Here is a 20,221-nt window from a genome sequence, read left to right as displayed (position 1 = left end):
AAATAACTATCTGATGGCGGCTCCACAAATGTCCCCATTCTCGATGGTAGGACAGCCCAGCACTTCAGTGCAAAAGACAAGGCTGAAGCATGTGTAACCACATTAAGTGTCAAACAGACGATCCATTTCAACTTCCTCCTAAGGTCTACAGTATCACAGATGACAGCCTTCAGCTTTTCGATTCACTCCATATTATATCAAGAACAAACTAAGCATACTTGATTCTAGAAAGGCAAAAAGCCCAGCCAACCTGCCAGTGATGGTACTGAAGACATGTACTCAAGATCTAGCTGCACTCTTATTCAAGCTGTTTTGGTACAACATAGGGATCAACACAACAATGTGGAAAACTGTCCAAGTATGTCCTGCTCACAAAAAGCAGGACAATCCAACCTGGTCAATTACTGCTCTATTAGTCTACTCCCAATGATCAAAGTGATGAAAGAGGTCATCAGTGGTGCTATGAAGTGCATTTGCACAGCAGTATCCTGCGCACCAATGCTCAGTTTGGGTTTCACTAGGCTTATCTATCCCCTAATATGACATCCTCTAATTTTAAAACAGTGCTGCCAAGTTCTAAACTGATCAGCAATAAGAAACTTCATTTCCCCGTTCATTTTGTCAAGACTGTTCAGCAGCTTATCTGCTTCAATTAAGTCATCCCTAAATCTGACTCCAATGGACATAAGGCCAGCAAGTCCAACCTCTCCTTATAACACACTAATTAGAAGTATCAATCTAGTAAGTCTCCGGAGTTTCTTCTTATGTATTAAATGCTTCCCCAAATAAAGAGACAGAAACTGCACAGTATTTGAGGGATACGGCTATCATGTGCAGGCAGACGGGATTATTTAGAATAGCACCATGGTTGGCACAGAGATGGTGGGCTGAAGGGCGTGTTCCTGTGCTGTACTGTTTTGAGTTCTATGTGGTCTTGCCAATGTGTTGAATAAGTAGAGTATAAAAGCATATTAGTTCCATCCCAATAGCCTTCACAATTATCTGCTGTACTTTTCTTTATTTATGCATTGCTGGCAAGGTCAGCATTTACTGCCCATCCTTAATGCCCACAAGGCAGTCAAGAGTTCAACCACATTGCTGTGGGTCTGGAGTCACACTTGGGCCTCACAGGTAAGGATTGCGGATTTCCTTCCTTCAAGGACAAAGGAATCAAATGGTTTTCCTGAATCATCATTAGACACTTAATTTTAGATTTTTACTGAACTCAAACTCCATAATCTGCCATTCCAGGATTTGAGCCCAGAACATTTGTTTTATTTAATTCATTCATTGATATGGGCGTCGCTGGCTAGGCCAGCATTTACTGCCTGTATTACTTGATCAGAGGGCAGTTACAAGTCAACCACATTGCTGTGGGTCTGAAGTCACATGCAGATCAGACCAGGTAAAGATTGCAGCTTCCTTCCCTAAAAGACATTCGTGAACTAAATGGAATTTTCCCCAACGATTTACAATGGTTTCATGGTCATTATAGGACTCTTAAGTTTCAAACTTTTACTGAATGCAATGTTCACCAACTGTCACGTTGGGATTCAAACTCAGGTCCCTAGTACATCACTGGGTCTTTGCTTAATAGTTTAGCAGTAATATCACTAAGCCATTACCTTCTGACCTGAAGCTAATTCCTTCACTGTTGCTGTGTCAAAAGTTTGGAACTCTCTTCTGAATAGCTTTCGGTAAATCTTTTTTTAAATTATTAATTCATGGAACATGGGTGTCGCAGGCTAGGACAATACTAATTGCTTACACCACCTGTCCCTACAGTCACCCATCCCCACAGATAGCAGCAGTTTTTCAAAAAGACAGTTTACCACCACCTGCTCACTAGGGATGAGTAATATATGCAGGCCTTGCCAGAGTCACCTACATCCCGCAAATGAATAAAAAAAAACCTCTCACATGGGTGGTGCGGGGGGTAGGGGGTCACTTAATTACCTGATGAATGTAAACTCTGGTTGTGGATACTTAGCCTGTTGGAGGTGGGTTTGGCCCAACTTTTCAGTTAATGGGCAAAACTGCTGTGCATTGTTAAATTCAATTCTCCTCCATAGAAATAATGCTTTTACTTGCTTGTGATAACACAAAACAAGTATATACGGGATGAAGAAGGGATTAATCTGTCAGCTCTAATCTAAATGGGCTAACTAGCACCATCATCTTGTCAGGCCATGTAGTAATATGTTGAGTACAATGGATACTCAGAGAAGCTGTTCTGCCTATATTTCGGATGGATATAGTAAAATGAGGGGGGAAACCTCATATAGACTTATAAAATTCTAACAGGGCTGGACACAGTAGATGCAGGGAGGATATTCCTGATGGTGAGTGTGTCCAGAACCAGGGTTTCACATTGTGAGGATTCCGGGTAGACCATTTAGGGCAGAGATGAGGAGATATTTCTTCACCCAAAGAGTGGTGAGTCTGTGGAATTCATTACCACATGAAGTAGTTGATGCCAAAACATTGAATCTAGTCAAAAGGTGGCTAGATATAGCACTTGGAGTGAATGGGATTAAAGGTTCTGGGGAGAAGTGAAGGGTCAGACTATTGAGTTAGATGCTCAGCCATGAGTATGATGAATGGCAAAACAGGCTGAATGGTCTCCTCCTGTTCCATGTTTCTATGAATCCTTTAGATGATATACCAGAGGTTTCATCAGAACCCTTCAAGGTCCTGAAGGATAAGAAACTAATTATTGCCTTTGGGAAGCTGGTGCACGCTCAGTCCCTATCAGAAATAAAATGCCTTTAAGTGTATTTTTACAAGCTCTGAATTAAAGAATAACCTGTGATAAAACCACAAACTCAACTACCAATATTTCATAAGTAACTGAAATAAACATTCTTCAGCATTTTGTTTTGGTTTGTGATAATATAGCTGGGAGATATTATAGCTATTACTCCTGTAAATGCTAAATACACATGTTGAAATAGATTCACCGGCTGAAAAGAGCTAATAGTAAGATTATTTACTTTTAAACTGAGAAGGGAGAAAATAGAGACAGAAAAAAAATGGAAAACAGAATGAGAGACAGAAATCAACAAAACAGATGATGAAAACAAAGCAAGAGTGACAGAGAAGGAAACAGAGCAAGAGTGAGACCAAACGAGAACAGGCAGCGCAGCGGAGTGTGTGTATGTGTGCGTGCGTGCGCGCGCACGTGTCGGGAGAGCGAGAGAGAGCAGCAAACCAGAGAGGGAAATCAGAGCAACAGGGGGAAAACACAGAGAGAGAGAGAGAGAGAGAGAGAGAGAAGAACGACAGAGAAAAGAGAGAAAGATGAGAGAGAGTAAAGAGAAAATGAGAAGAGAAAACTGGAGAAACAAGACAGTGAAAAATAAACTGAGAAACAAAAAGAGAGACTGAGGAGAGAAAGAGCAATTACAAACGCCCCCAGATTCTACAGTGCATCTACTGATGGGAACTGAAGTTCATCTACCTGGAAAAGCACAAAGTAAAAGGTTTGAGGGAGCATTATTCTGAGATAAACTACTAACCTGAGAAGGGATTGACTAGAAACAGAACACCATTCCCTAAACTGATGCAAAAAAAGAGTAAGGGTACTTCATCTACTGCCGAACCAATTAAGATTGTCCTTACTTGTAGACAACCTAGTCACCTGGCTAGTGCCCGCTGTCTGAGGCAGCAATGTCGTGTGGCTCTATGTTTATCCAGAAACCCAGGCCAGATTTGTATGATGCATTTCCCAGCTATCAATGAGAATGCCCAGGCACGCTGGGCTGAAAGATCACCTCCCATGTTAGATTATTCTATTCGTATTTCTTTTGAAACTGCAAAGTAAAGGGTCTCCGCAGCTAGACTTAGTTGCAGTGGGAAATAAGCTTGGTCAGGTAACCATTTAAACTCACACGGACAGCAACGCCATTCAGTCATATTTTGTTTGCAATGGTAAGGTGCAATGGCCTGCTTGGTTTGCATGTACAGAATGTACAGTACCTGGATAGTCTTCTAAACGATAAGCTTTCCATTTGCAAAGTGGCTTCAGTCCAGCTTTAGAAGCATCCTGATCACTGACAGAAGTTACATTAAGTGGTGTGATCAATACCTACAAGAGAAAGAAAAAGGTTACACAATCATTTGGAAGATCACCGGAATGATTAAGGTGATTAATGATTCTTGTACGGTACATAGTGAGGGAGTGGGACAGGATAATCAAATTGAAATATTTTAAGAACTTACTTTAGTTTTAAAAGTATCAGCCATAATCATGAATGACAGAGTTATATCAGCTCAATGCCTTCTCCTATCTTCTATGTTTATACGGAAGATAGGAAAAGATTATTTCCATTGTTGGAAGAGTTCAGAACATGACTGTATTATCTCAAGATGCGGATGTTCAGACATGAAATCTGGAGAATGCCTTCACATAAACGATACTGGAAACCTGGAACCCTGTTGAGGTGAAGTCAAGGAAGACAACAGAGTTAAGATCAAGATCTGCCATGATCTAACTGACTGGTGGAGCAGGTTCAAGAGGCTGAATGTCCTATTCGCATTCCTATCTTAACTTACGGTGCTATCTTTATGTTCGCCTCTGTTCAACATAAATATTTGTACTAGCAAAACATTAGTATGGGTTCTTATCTAAAGATTGTTTTTACATATACAGACTAAACACAAATAAAACTGGGAGAATTTTGTACAGTCCGGCTGCTCATAATTATTTTTAAATCAATCTGTTCAGCTTTGTTTCGACACATTCTGGAAAATGTGAGATTTGGATCCAGATCTTCTGGTTCAGAAGGGATGCTACCACTGTGCCCCAGGACCCTTTCCTGCTACTTACAGACTGAATACAAGTTTGAGGTTATTACATACTGTAAATATGGTATGGGTTAACATCTTTTTGTTTTAACTACTGGACTAGTTAGATTAGATTAGATTAGATTCCCTACAGTGTGGAAACAGGCCCTTCGGCCCGACAAGTCCACACTGCCCCTTGAAGCATCCCATCCAGACCCATTCCCACCATAACCCACAAACCCCTTAACCCTACGGGCAATTTAGCATGGCCAATTCATCTAGCCTGCACATCTTTTGACTGTGGGAGGAAACCGGAGCACCTGGAGGAAACCCACGCAGACACGGGGAGAATATGCAAATTCCACACAAACAGTTACCTGAGGCTGGAATCAAACCTGGGTCCCTGGCGTTGTGAGGCTGCAGTGCTAACCACTGAGCCTCCATGCCGCCCCAGATCTCTGAATGAAACCTGGCTTGATAGACCATATGCTGCAGATTTTCTTTTAACTGTAGAAGTTTATTACAAAAGTATAGATGAAAATAAATAAGCTAAGTACAGAATATAGTCTAGAAAAATCTTAAAACTCTGAGTGAAATAAAGTTTTTGTAACTTATTTCTTAACACTATTAACTTACAGAAGTTTATATATAGAGAAAGTACACTCAACTCTCAGCTTCTTAGGGTTATACATCGTGTTTCCTGCAGTTTCTTTGCCATGGATGTAGAGACAATTTAAAGAGTCATTTCCAAATCTGCTAATGTGAACTCTTCCACAGCTCTGAGAGCTAAAGCTTTCTCAGTTTGAATAACCTGCAGATTTCTAACAAAACTCTCTTTGTTTGGAAGTTCCCAAAGCTAAACTCTTCTATGAATGTAACCATACATCTCTGAAACTTCCTATATTTGTGTGAGGACTAAAACCTGCTTCTGACCCTAATCAGGGGTGGCATGTTGGCTCAATGATTAGCACTGGTGCCTTGTAATGCCAGGAACCTGGGTTTGATTCCAGCCTTGGGTGACCGTTTGCGTGGAGTCTACATGTTCTCCCTGTTTCAGCGTGGATTTCTTCAGGATGTTCCAGTTTCATCTCAAAGTCCAAAGATGTGCAGGTTAGGTGGATTGGTAATAGAATTGTAGAATCACTGCAGGCCTTACAGCCAATGAGTCCACACCAACTCTCTGAATGGCATCACACCCGGGCACAGACTACCCTATCCCTGAAGCCCTGCATTTCCCATGGCTAACCCACCTAGCCTGCGCATCTCTAGACACTGCGGGCATTTTTTTAGCATGAGTAATCCACCTAACCAGCATATCTTTGGATTCTGGGAGGAAGCCGGAGCACCTGGAGGAAACCCATGCAGACACAGGGAGATTGTGCAAACTTCACATAGTCGCCCAAGGGTTGAATCAAATCTGGGTCCCTGCTGCTGTGAGGCAGTAGTACTAACCACTAAGCCATTGTGCTGGCCAGGCTAAATTGCACCAAAGTGTCCAGGGATATGCAGGTTGGGTGGATTACCATGGTAAATGTGGGGGTTATGGGGTTTGATGGGGGCTGGGCCTTAGTGGGATGCTGTTTGAAAGTCGATGCAGACTCAATTTGCTGAATGGCCTCTTCCTGCACTGTAGGGATTCTACATCATCTTCTAGGTCTCCTCCCAATTGCCTGAACAGACTTCAGTCTCTGGGTTTTCTAAACTAAAATCAATCCTTGATTATTCTGAACCGAAAACAAGCCAATGGTCTTCAATACTAATGCACCTGTTGTAAACCACCACAGCATGAATAACGTCCTATTAGCAAACTACAGAGATGTACAGCCACTTGTTTTCTCAGAAATGCTGGATTAGTCACTGCTATGGAAAGAATCTTTGGCTTTTTTTTAAAAAAAGGAAATTGCTTCACAGAAGTAACAACACCCATATGCTATTTTGTGAAATCTAAACTCAAAGTTTAAATGAATTTCACACTTTCAATATATAGGTTAGTATATATTATCCTAAAGAAAAATGGGTATCAAATGACAACATTACTTAGAATCCACCACATAGAAATCACTAGCACCAATACTTATGCTCCACTTGAGTTTCCTCTCAATTTCCATATGTAACTATCAAAATAATCTCCTATTACCTACTCACTCATGTTCATTCTGCCCTGACAGGTACATCCAACAACTTCTGGCATCATTCATTAAAATCTTTGTGCACTCTCTCTGATTACTCTGTAATTTCTGACAATATGGTATCTAGAATTATCTTGAATACTCTAGGTGTGGTCTAACCAAGTTTGACACAAATTTGGCACAAATGAATACCTTCAATCCTGTTCATCTACAAATAAAGCAAGTGCTTAATTTAGTTCTTTTTTAAGAAGGCCTTGTTACCTGCGCTGCTACTTTTAGTACTTCAAAATTTCTTCACTCACTTACCCCATTTAGATTCTTACTGGAGAAGAAATATGCAAATTATTTTTATTTCCAAAATGTAATACCTCAGGTTTATTTCTATTGAAATTTATTTGCCAATTATACTTGATTGTTTTTCAAGAGCATTCAAAATACATTTAGTGTTACTGCAGAATAGCTGGCTTGTCAACTGCAAGTGTCTCTACTGCTGATCAGATTCAAAATGAAAGTCTGGAGAAAATTACTGCAGACGCCGGAATCTTAACTGAAAACAAAAAAAATGCTGGAGATCCCAGTGAGTCAGGCAGCATCCATAGCTTGCTTTCTCTCCATGGATGCTGCCTGACCTGCAGTGATCTTCAGCACTTTTTGTTTTTACAATGAAAGGTCCTCAGTTATTAAAGGGCTCATTTTTATCTTTTGTGAATGTTTATATATGGACTATATAGTTGCAATGGTCAGTTACAAACATCCAGCTGGATAATTTTAACACAATTTCACAGCGGAGCACGGTTGGGACTTCTAACATAGTGCAAGTACTTGGCATGAAATCAAAATTTTAAAAATGCACTAAACACTACAGGCAGCCAGAAGTAATGAAGTAGAAAAGGGAGATGTAATGCTGACTAGAGGACAGAACTTTATATTTGCAGCTTTGAATTTCATGAATTAGTGTATTTTTGAATTAGACATTAGGAAAAAAGAAGTGAAAACCTCTTCCACAGCCTCTTTGACATTTACCATCTAATACAGAAATAAAGGTCAAATATATTTTCTGCTCATATTGATTCTTTTTCTCATACTATTTTCAGAAATTCTACATGTTGACAGCAAGAGAACAGAATCTAATTTGTGGTGTAAAAATTTAAGTGCTGATAAACCGTGGAAGATTTCACTCTGCAACCTGAGGTGATGTCTCAATCAATGAGTACAGGCTACCTGAGCCATTAGATAGTGCGAATGTTGAAGGCAGATCAGTAACAGATCCTACACTGTGGCCCTTCTACTATCAGATCCAATTTGGTAGCTGCCAGAAGAGCATGGCATCACAGAACAAGTGCCAATATTCAGTACATCCAATACTGCTGCAGCAGGAACTGCACATCATCTTTCTCCCCATTCCCAAACACAATAAAAGTTGAAATGATTGACTCAGATATTTCTGGATTAAAGAAAAAGACAACTCTACATTGCTGTATAAAATTCATCGATCGGTGGAAGAATATTTGTATTGCATTCATATCATTCCTTATCTGCTATTTTTAAAAGTTTTTAAATCAAGAGATGAATAATTATTTGAGGGTTTGCACGTCACAGGTGCAAGATACACACCAATATTTTAAATAGTGAACTACTATATCTATGTCATAAGTTAAAGGGAAGAAAGGAAATAGTATACAAATATATTGCAATTATATCAATGCTAATTTGTTTAAAGGCAGCCTTGTCACCTCTACTATGACTGAAACATAGCAACAATTAAAGCAAAAGAAAAAGTATACAATGTGGTGAAAATTAGTGGGAAGCCAGAGGATAGGGAAGTCTTTAAAAATTATCTGAGGATAACTAAAAAGGCAATAATTGGAGTTAAGAGGAAACATGAGGACAAGGTCGCTAGTAATATAAAAAGAAGATTGCAAGAGTTATCGAAAAGCTTAGAGAGAGGCAAGAGTGGACACTGGACCTCTGAAAAATGAGGTTGGAGTAGTAGTACTGGGGGACAAAGAAATGATGGACGAACTGAATAAGTACTTTGCTTCAGTTTTCATACCAACAACATACTAGCACTTCAAGGGAGTCATGGGGCAGAGCTGAGTGTAGTGGCCATCAACAAGGAGAAGGCGCTGGGGAAGCTAAAAAGTCTGCAGGTAGATAAATCACTGGACCAGATGGGCTACACCCAAGAGTTCTGAAGGAGGAATCCCTGGAGTCAGGTAGGGTGCCAAAGGATTGGAAAATGGCTAATGTAATACCTCTGTTAAAGTAGAGAGGGAGGCAGAAGACATGAAACTATAAGCCACTTAGCTTGACCTCAGTTGTTGCTAAGGTTTTAGAATCCATATTAAGGATGAGATTGCAGAGTATTTGGAATTACATGGCAAAATAGGGCTCAGTCAGCACAACTTAATCAAGTGGAGGTCATGCCTGATAAATCTGTCAGAATTCTTTGAGAAGATAACAAGCAAGTTGGATAAAGGAAAGCTAACGGATGTGATCTATTTGAAGTTCCCGAAGGTCTGACAAGTTGCCTCAAAACAAGCTGCTAATAAACATTGAGCCTATGGTGTCTGGGGCATAGACAGTGGATTGGTTGACAGTAGAAGACAGTAGGATAAACAGGTCTTTTACAGGATGGTGACTAGTGGAGTTCTGCAGGGGATCGTGTTTGGACCATAACTATTGATGTTGTACATACATTAATCTGGATGAAGAAACTGAAGGCATTGATACTAATTTTGCAAGTGGCACAGAGAAAGGTGGAGAGCAGGCAACGTTGAGGAAGTAGGGAGGATGCAGAAGGAACAAAAACAGAAGTTGCTGGAAAAGCTCAGCAGGTCTGGCAGCACCTGTGAAGAAAAAAAATCAGAGTTAACGTTTCAGGTCCAGTAGCCCTTTCTCAGCATGCTGAAGGGCTTGGACTGGCTAGGTGAGCAAAGAAAAGGGAGATGGAATACAATATGGGAAAGTATGAGGTTATACATTTTGGTTTGAAGAATTGAGGCATAGATTATTTTCTAAGTGGGGATAAGCTTCAGAAATCTAAAGCACAAAGATACTTGGGAGTCTTAGTTCAGGATTCTCGAGGTTAACTTTTTAAGACAGCGAGAATACAAAAGCAGAAATATACTGCTCAGGCTGTACAAGGCTCTTATTGGACCGCATTTGGCATACTGTGAATAGTTTTGGGTTCCATACCCAAGAAGAAATGTGCTAGAGTTGGTGCAGATTCAAAAGAGATTACAAGAATGATCCCAGGGACAAAGGGCTTGTCATATGAGTAGTTAAGGACACTGGTCTGTATTCGATGGAGTTTAGAAGGAGGGAGAATCTGATTGAAACTTACAGAATACTCAGAGGCCTGGATACAGTGGACACGGAGAAGATGCTTCCACCAGGAAGTGCGACTGGGACCAGAGGGCACAGCCTCAGAGTGAAGGGTTCACTCTTTAGAACAGAGATAAGGAAGAATTGCTTCACCCAGACAGTGCTGAATCTGTAGAGCTCATTGTCACAGAGGGCTGTGGAGGCCAAGTAATTGAGTTTCTTCCGATAGATTCTTGATTGGCGAGGGAATCAAGGAACAGGGAGAAGGCAGGAGAATAGGTCTGGGGAAGATATCAGTCATGATTGAATGGTGGAGTGGACTGAATGGGCTGAAGGGCTCCTTCTGCTCCTATATGTTATGGTCTTATTTGTTCTTCATTTAAGTGGCAAAGACAGATTCATATAATTCCTTTGATTTAAGCCACTCCATTTTCCTGCAAGAATCAGCCAAACTCTCTGCAGTAGGTAATCTGATCTCAAAAGCCAAACTAGTGGTAAAAGAATGAGTGTATAGGCGTGGATTCAAATACAGGAAATGTCAAATCCTGTGATGAACCTGAATGTTAATGAGATTTAATGGACAGCAAAAGTAAAATTCAAGTATAAATATTAAACTTTTAAAAACGAATAAGCTGTGTGAAACAGAAAAGAATTTTTATATGCCATCCTGTTTTGATATAACAGCAGAGGAACCAAATGACTGAAGAACAGAAATAGTCCATCTTCACCAGGTGTCTCAGAAGTAGTCTGAGTAAGAATGATGGAACTCAGAACACATTTCACACCAGTGGCAGGTTAAAAATTAATCAAATGCAAGAGTTCAAGATGCATGTTTTTCTGAATGATTAGTTCTGTGCTTTCAGCTTATAACAGCATACAGTACCTCTATATAGTAGTTGTTTGACCCTGTACTCTAGTCAAGAATCTGTTAATGATCTGTTACTGCTTTAAATATCTCCAAAGCTTTTAACAGAGTCCACTATCACACATTTCCACACAACAGACCATCACAATGACTTCTTTTGAATCTATGTTTATAGTATCTCATTAACCCTCAAATTGTTCTCTGGGCTGTATTTGAGGTTTTAATCTCAATATTACTTTTACGCAAAGAATCTTCAGGGCTCCAACCTTTCACTCTGCTCTGCTTTGATAGTAAAATAAACTCTGCATGATTTGTCAATCAATCCCATCTCCTCTCATGCACAGGATGTTAAAATTCAGAAATATTCATCCGATTTCCATACCCGTAGAGCTCACAACAGCAATTTCTCTAATACTGCATTGGTTACTTCAAGACACTGATTTCTACTAGGATCTTTAATTGAATAGTGTATGCACTATTCTTTTCAATTACTGAAATTTCATATCATTTGTTATTTCCACTAACAGCAGCTTGGCGGTCTACTTTTAGTCTCACTTCATCTGTTGAATTTTTCTGCCATTTAGGACAAGCAGAGCATGTGAGGGTGGGCAAGCCAGGTGGATGCAAAATAAAAAATCACCCCGAGTTAGTTTTTCACTGACATGTCATGAAGTAAGGAATGCCACTGAAGAGAGATAGGAGCACTGGGACAGATGAATACATGCATGTGAATAATGACTGAGATGGAGAAACTAGTTAGAAAAATTTTTGGCAAATAATATCATTCACACACAAAAAAAACTTCTGTGCAAGAGATGATGAGAACTGCAGAATCGGAGATAACAAAGATAGACCCGAAACATCAGCTTTTGAGCTGCTAAGATGCTGCCTGGCCTGCTGCGTTCATCCGGCTCCACACTTGGTTATCAAACTTCTGCGCAAGTTCCTTATATTAGAAACAACCTTTTCAAATATTAAAAGCAAAGATGATAGTGAAATATTTTCCATCAATGTACAGGAAAAAGTATTCTCAAAGGAAGAACCTTTTAATTTTTTTTAAAGCTTCTAGACAGTTGACTGACAAAGAAACCAATTATACTGAACACCCTACAGGGATTTTAAAATTGCACCAATTGCAGGAAGGACTGAGGGATATTATAGCCTCAGTAAAATGCAAGTGCACATTATGCAAGGCAATCATAGCCTTACAGAAGCACTGTTTAAAATTAGATCAGGCTGCAACAATGTTCAATATCAAGGCCTGGTGTAATTATGAGAAAGTAAATAAAAATGATAATTTACAAATTGAAAGAGAATAGTCTCAACTGAAACCACACTTAAAAATTAACACAATTACAAACAATGATTAACTTTAAAGACTTTTGGTTCATATGAATTCTAATGAAATTAAATCAGGAGAATTGGCACAGTGAAGATGCTAAGTCAATGTAGAAGAAGTTAACGCTAACCAATGAACCGTCTAAATCAGCAGTTGGGCTGAATTCTTGCTCAGGCTGCACTCAAAGCTAGCCCTTTAAACTACAGTGCATGTGGAGCTTCACAAAAAGAAACGTTAAAGGGGTTGTGTGTGCTTAAACAAATTGCCTGCTTTCTCCAAACAAAAATCAATATTAGAAGATATGGTGATACTTAGATATAACTCTCAATCCATGATATTGTAGTTTTTGCCATGATACTGCATGTTTAGCTCAAGGTGCCACTTGTCTCCTGCTGAACTTCCAATTCAGATTAGAGATCTCTATTTTAACTAAGCAAAGCAACAAAGAATTAAGTCTTTACAGTAATTTTATACAAATGATAAAAGATACAATGAAAACTAATCCATTTTTGAAATTGAACGTTCTCCTAAAGCAGGTCATTTTATTTTAGAGATTACACAAGATATTCTTGATTAGGCTTTTTTGAACTCTTTAATTGGAAAAATACTGGCAGTAATGATGCATTATTACAGTCTTTCAACCCAAGAGAATCTTAAAAGACTCCAGGGTTGACTATCTATCAGTTGGCTTTAAGGTTTCTGCTTACATAAAGACATGCACACATCTAGGTTTTATTATCGTCAATGCACAATCCAAGATTGTCCAGAATTGACATGTTTTTTCCCCTGAGAGATTCTGTGCAATGTGTGAGGGCTCTACTATATTGGGGAAAAGCAAAAGCACAAAACAAGGATGATTTGATCAAAATGATCAATGCTCCTTTTAATTTTTTTTCTTTTTTGCGATTGGTTAACAACCAATTTAGAATTCAAAAGCATTAAGAGTGAGAAAGAAGTGATAAGGAGGAGCAATCAAGCCTCTTGCAATCAAAGCAATCAGCGGGTTTTCTGTTATTTTACCCAGATGTCGGTGAGATATTAGAAGAATTTCCATTGATGTTAAGAAATGTCTTGATTGATGTTAATGCTTTAAATGAACAATTCTGTTGGTAAGGATGTTTAGGTCAAAAAATAAACACATTAGACACTAGTCATATATGTGTTGCTTTCTTTGCGGGCCATATTCTGAACTGCAACTTTCATTTATACAGCACCAGTCACATAGTAAAGCCTTCCATGGAAGCCTAATCAGACAGAAAATTGGTTACAAGCCAAAGAAGGAGATATTATTCCAGGTAAAATATACAATAAGGACTTGCATTTATAAGGAACTTTTTATGACCAACTGGCATCTGAAAGCACCTTTCATTTGAAGTGTGACTGCAGTGATCGTAAGAAGGTCAGCGAGATGGACCTCACAGAATATGAGTTCCCTGACTGGGGCTGTTCATCTGGTCCAAACAGGAGACCTGGCAGAGATAATGGGAACTGCAGATGCTGGAGAATCCAAGATAATAAAATGTGAGGCTGGATGAACACAGCAGGCCAAGCAGCATCTCAAGAGCACAAAAGCTGACATTTCGGGCCTAGACCCTTCATCAGAGAGGGGGATGGGGTGAGGGTTCTGGAATAAATAGGGAGAGAGGGGGAGGCGGACCGAAGATGGACAGAAAAGAAGATAGGTGGAGAGAGTATAGGTGGGGAGGTAGGGAGGGGATAGGTCAGTCCAGGGAAGACTGACAGGTCAAGGAGGTGGGATGAGGTTAGTAGGTAGATGGGGGTGCGGCTTGGGGTGGGAGGAAGGGATGGGTGAGAGGAAGAACAGGTTAGGGAGGCAGCGACAGGTTGGACTGGTTTTGGGATGCAGTGGGTGGAGGGGAAGAGCTGGGCTGGTTTAGGGATGCGGTGGGGGAAGGGGAGATTTTGAAACTGGTGAAGTCCACATTGATACCATTAGGCTGCAGGGTTCCCAGGCGGAATATGAGTTGCTGTTCCTGCAACCTTCGGGTGGCATCATTGTGGCACTGCAGGAGGCCCATGATGGACATGTCATCTAAAGAATGGGAGGGGGAGTGGAAATGGTTTGCAACTGGGAGGTGCAGTTGTTTGTTGCGAACTGAGTGGAGGTGTTCTGCAAAGCAGTCCCCAAGCCTCCGCTTGGTTTCCCCAATGTAGAGGGAGCCACACCGGGTACAGTGGATGCAGTATACCACATTGGCAGATGTGCAGGTGAACTTCTGCTTAATGTGGAATGTCATCTTGGGGCCTTATATAGGGGTGCGGGAGGAGGTGTGGGGGCAAGTGTAGCATTTCCTGCGGTTGCAGGGGAAGGTGCCAGGTGTGGTGGGGTTGGAGGGCAGTGTGGAGCGAACAAGGGAGTCACGGAGAGAGTGGTCTCTCCGGAAAGCAGACAGGGGTGGGGATGGAAAAATGTCTTGGGTGGTGGGGTCGAATTGTAGATGGCGGAAGTGTCGGAGGATGATGCGTTGTATCTGGAGGTTGGTGGGGTGGTGTGTGAGAACGAGGGGGATCCTCTTTGAGCGGTTGTGGCGGGGGCAGGGTGTGAGGGATGTGTTGCGGGAAATACGGGAGACGCGGTCAAGGGCGTTCTCGATCACCATGGGGGGAAAGTTGCAGTCCTTGAAGAACTTGGACATCTGGGATGTGCGGGAGTGGAATGTCTTATCGTGGGAGCAGATGCGGCGGAGGCGGAGGAATTGGGAATAGGGGATGGAATTTTTGCAGGAGGTGGGTGGGAGGAGGTGTATTCTAGGTAGCTGTGGGAGTCGGTGGGCTTGAAATGGACATCGGTTACAAGCTGGTTGCCTGAGATGGAGACGGAGAGTTCCAGGAAGGTGAGGGATGTGCTGGAGATGGCCCAGGTGAACTGAAGGTTAGGGTGGAAGGTGTTGGTGAAGTGGATGAACTGTTTGAGCTCCTCTGGGGAGCAAGAGGCGGCGCCGATACAGTCATCAATGTACTGGAGGAAGAGGTGGGGTTTGGGGCCTGTGTAGGTGCGGAAGAGGGACTGGCAGAGCTGGATCAGTGTCAAGGACTCTCCATGTGTAAACAAAAGGTGATTTGGTGATGGGTTACCTGAGAAGGTAGAGTTATTTTAGTAATGTATTTTAGTAATCACAACTGATTTAGAAAATATGGGAGGGAAGTTGTGCATAGCAAGCTCTCACAGACAGCACTGTGATAATCAACAGATAATCTGTTTTGGTATTTTGATTGAGGAGTGAATATTGGCCAGAACACTGGGGAAAACTCCTCTGTTCATCTTTGAAAGAGCAAGTTGGGATCTTTTACATCCACTTAACATCTGAATGCTTGAACATAATCACCATGCAATATGCAGCACTCATCAGTGCTGGAATTCAGCCTTGACTTTTGTGCTCAAGTTGCGGAGTGATAGTGAACGGGGATCCCTGCGATTCACAGTTAATGGTGCTTCTTTTCAGCTCTGGTTCAATTAGTACGTTTTCAGCTATGTCTTAAGGTGATAAAAGAGTGACAAAGAAGTGGAGTTATATGGCCAGAACAATATTGGTTACAGTACTGTGGAATGGAAAGGAGAAAATGCAAACTGCATCTTGACCTTTTTGACACATTTTCAAACTAATTTTTAATTGGTTCAAGCAGTTTGCTTTACTGTTTTAGAGATAGTAGGAACTGCAGATGCTGGAGAATCTGAGATAGCAAGGTCTAGAGCTGGATGAACACAGCAGGCCAAGCAGCATCACAGGAGCGGGTCTAGGCCTGAAACGTCAGCCTTCCTGCTCCTCCAATGCTGCTTGGCCTGAACTCATCCAGCTCTACACCTTGTTATCAGAGATAATGGGAACTGCAGATGCTGGAGATTCCAAGATAATAAAATGTGAGGCTGGATGAACACAGCAGGCCAAGCAGCATCTCAGGAGCACAAAAGCTGACGCTTCGGGCCTAGACCTCTCTGATGAAGGGTCTAGGCCCGAAGCGTCAGCTTTTGTGCTCCTGAGATGCTGCTTGGCCTGCTGTGTTCATCCAGCCTCACATTTTATTATCTACACCTTGTTATCTCTGTTTTACTGTTTTGTTTTTCTAATTAAAATATTTGGTACAAAAGTTGAAGGGAAAAACAACAGGACATCAAAAAGTGATTTAGCAGAGAATGGAGCAAATGAAAAATTGAGATTGGAAGGATAGTCATGAATTGCAAACTGTTCAGTTGTTTCTGCCTCAACAAGTTCTATTCAGATGAAGTGGAAGAATGCTATTTTCTTAGGAGGTGAAAAGATTCTGATTTTATTAACAGTATATTTTACAGTAGTCAGATTATTGTCTTGATGAAAAAAGATGGAAAAGAGCCTGGAGAAGGCATGGAATAATGGGCCGAGGAGTGCCAGATGGAGCTTAATTTAGGAAAATGTGAGATCCTGCATTTTGGAAAGGCAAATCATGGCAGGACTTATATACTTAATAGAGAGTTGTGGAGTTCTACAGCACAGAGACAGGTCCTTTGGCCCAATCTGGTCTGTGCAAACCAAAAGGTCCTGGGGAGTGTTGCTGAACAAAGAACCTTTGGAGTGCAGGCTCATAGTTCCTTGAAAGTGGAGTTGCAGGTAGTTGGGATAGTGAAGGCAGTGATTGGTATGCATGCCTTTATTAGTTGGGAGGTCATGTTGCAGCTGTACAGGACATTGGTCAGACCACTACTGGAATACTGTGTGCAACTCTGCTCTCTCTCCTATAGGAAGGATGTTGTGAAACTTGAAATGGTTCAGAAAAGATTTACAAGGATGTTTGCCAGCATTGGAGGGTTGAGCTATAGGCTAGGGCTATTTTCCCAGGAGTGTCAGAGGCTGAGGGTTGACTTTATAGAGGTTTATAAAATGGTGAGGTGCGTGAATACGGTAAAGAGGCAAGGTCTTTCCCCTGGGGTGGGGAGTCAAAAACTAGAGGACATAGGTTTAAGGTGAGGGGGAAATATTTAAAAGGGACCGGAGGGGCACCTTTTTTTAAAAACGCAGAGGATGGTGTCTGATGCTGCCAGAGGAAGTGGTAGAGGCTGATCTAATTACATTTAAAAGCAAACTGGATGGATCTATTGATAGGAAGGTTATTGAGGGATGAGAGCCAAATGTCAGCAAGTGGGGCAAGATTGATTTAGGATATCTGGTTGGCATAGATGAGTTAGGCCGAAGGGTCTGTTTCCGTGCTGTGTTTCTCTATGACTTTTAAGTACATAAAAAGAAAGTTACAACTGAAGATCCTTTTTGAAAGGGTAAAAGTGGAATGTTTCTTGATTTGAAAGTGTACATAGCAGTTATTGTGGTAGCTGTTGTATTGAAACCAGGATGGAAAATCAACATTGCTTTAAACTCACTTAAAAAAAACCAAATAGACAAACCAAACAGGAGACACAAGCCATGTTCTCAATCACCATCTTGATCATCTCCACTACGTGGATTGATACAGAAAATGATCAAAGATCTATTAGGCTGCTTTGGAAAACTTCTTACAGAATAGACCTCAGCTGAAGTGGCAAACTAAGAGAGGTTAACGCATTGATTCCAGGAAAACTATTTCACCTTGAGACACTATGGAAGATGTTGATGAGGTCAGATATTTTTAAGTGTCATATACAGTCAGGAAAATCAGGACTGTTAACGCTTGAAAACTTCTTCATGAACAAACGGCACAACGCCTCAATGGTTAGCAGTGATTTGATTCTAGCCTTGGGCAACTGTCTGTGTGGCGTTTGCACATTCTCCATGTGTCTGCATGGGAATCCATTGGGCATTCTGGTTTCTTCCCACATTCAAAAAATGTACAGGTTCAGATGGATGAGCCATGGTGAATTACTCCATAGTATCCAGGGATGTGCAGGCTAGGTACATTAGCCAAAGTAAATGCGGGGTTACAGGATTAGAGTGGGATGCTCTTTGGAGGGTCATTCCAGACTTACTGGGTCAAACAGCTTTCTTCCACACTGTAAGTGACAGCGCAGGTCGGTGGGGTGGTCGGGAGGGCATGTGGCATGCTTTCCTTCATTGGACGGGGTGTTGAGTGCAGGAGTTGGCGGGTCGTGTTGCAGTTGTGTAGGGCTTTGGTTCGGCCGCGTTTGGAGTGCTGTGTGCAGTTCTGGTCGCCACGTTGCCGGGGGGGTGTGAGTGCTTTGGAGGGGGTGCAGGGGAGGTTCACCGGGAGGTTGCCTGGTGTGGAGGGTGCTGGCTAGGAGGAGCGGTTGAGTAGATTAGGATTATTTTCATAAGAAAGACGGAGATTGAGGGGAGACCTGATTGAGGTCTACAAAATCATGAGGGGAATGGACAGGGTGGATAGCAAGAAGCTTTTTCCCAGAGTGGGGGACTCAATTACTAGGGGTCATGAGTTCAAGGTGAGAGGAGGAAAGTTTAAGGGAGATATGCGTGGAAAGTTCTTTACACAGAGGGTGGTGGGTGCCTGGAACGCGTTGCCAGCGGAGGTGGTAGACGCAGACACGTTAGCGTCTTTTAAGATATATTTGGACAGGTACGTGGACGGGCAGGGAGCAAATGGACACAGACCGTTAGAAAATAGATGACAGGTTAGACGGAGGATCTCGATCGGCGCAGGCTTGGAGGGCCGAAGGGCCTGTTCCTGTGCTGTAATTTTCTTTGTTCTTTTGTTCTTTGTAAGTATTCTGTGGCTCTAACTGCAAAGTTCAGGTCAGAATCATGTATTTACCTATCAACAGTTTGGCAGGTTTTTATTTACATATTATGAATTCATAAGAACTCAAGAACTAGGAGCAGGAGTAGACCTTCTGGCTCCTTGAGCTTGCCCCACCATTTAATAAGATCATGGCTGATCTTTTACAGACTCAGCTCCACTTACACGCCTGCTCAACATAACCCTTAATTTCTTTATTGTTCAAAAATTTATCTAGCCTTGTCTTAAAAAAATTAGCGAGGTAGCTTCAACCGCTTCACTGGGCAGAGAATTCCACAGATTCACAACCCTTTGGGTGAAGAATTTCCTCCTGACCTAAGTCCTACATCTGCTTCCCTTTATTTTGAGGCTATGCCCTCTAGTCCTAGTTTAACCTGCTAACGGAAACAACTTCCCTGCTTCCACCTTATCTATTCCCTTTATAACCTTATGTGTTTCTATAAGATCTCCCCCCATTCTTCTGAATTCCAACAAGTATAATCCCAGCCTACTCTGTCTCTCCTCATAATCCAACCCTCTCAATCTGCACCCCCTCCAGCGCTAGTACATCCCTTCTCAAGTAAGGAGGCCAAACTACATACAGTACTCCAGGTGTGGTCTCACCAGGACCCTATGCAGCTGCAGCATAGCCTCCCGTTTTCAAACTCCATCTTTCTAGCAATGACAGACAAAATTCCATTCGCCTTGCAAGTAATGTCCTCTTCCATGGCTGACTATCTCCTTTCCTACAGTTCTTCCTTATCACTGGAATATACTTCTGCTGAGCACTGCGAAAAGTCATTTTGAAGGTCCTCCACTGTTCCTCAATTGACCCACCATAATGTTTTTGCTCCCGTTCTACCTTAGCTAACTCCTCCCTCATCCTATCATAGTCACCTTTGTTTAAGCACAGGACATTGGTACAGGATTTAATCTTCTCACACTCCATCTGTGTTTTAAGTTTGACCATGCTGTGATCGCTCCTTCCGAGATCACAAACTATTCCTGTCTCATTGCACACAACTAGATCTAAGATAGCGTACTCCCTCGTAGGTTCCATTACAGATTGTTCAAGGAAATTAGTGCAGATGTGTTCTATGA

At 41.6% G+C, this 20,221-nt stretch overlaps 1 protein-coding gene across 2 annotated transcripts in view; it reads right to left on the bottom strand.

The window, feature by feature from the left end:
- alkbh1 (alkB homolog 1, histone H2A dioxygenase) overlaps nt 1-20,221 on the bottom strand; it is a 45,459-nt gene that overhangs the window by 22,310 nt on the left and 2,928 nt on the right. Inside the window, exons 2-3 of one of the 2 annotated variants that reach the window (XM_048537285.2) lie at nt 4,222-4,434; nt 3,979-4,087 (exon numbers count right to left, since the gene is read on the bottom strand). In XM_048537285.2, the coding sequence (XP_048393242.1) occupies nt 3,979-4,087; nt 4,222-4,251 (139 nt within the window). In that variant the 5' untranslated portion in view covers nt 4,252-4,434. The remainder of the gene's footprint in view (nt 1-3,978; nt 4,088-4,221; nt 4,435-20,221) is intronic. The other variant, XM_048537284.1, reaches the window with a different exon arrangement.

This window comes from Stegostoma tigrinum, chromosome 10 (assembly GCF_030684315.1).
Source record: "Stegostoma tigrinum isolate sSteTig4 chromosome 10, sSteTig4.hap1, whole genome shotgun sequence".
Classification (NCBI taxonomy): Eukaryota; Metazoa; Chordata; class Chondrichthyes; order Orectolobiformes; family Stegostomatidae; genus Stegostoma; species Stegostoma tigrinum.
Note: the sequence above shows the minus strand (reverse complement) of the source record. Positions and strands in the feature narration are given on the sequence as shown.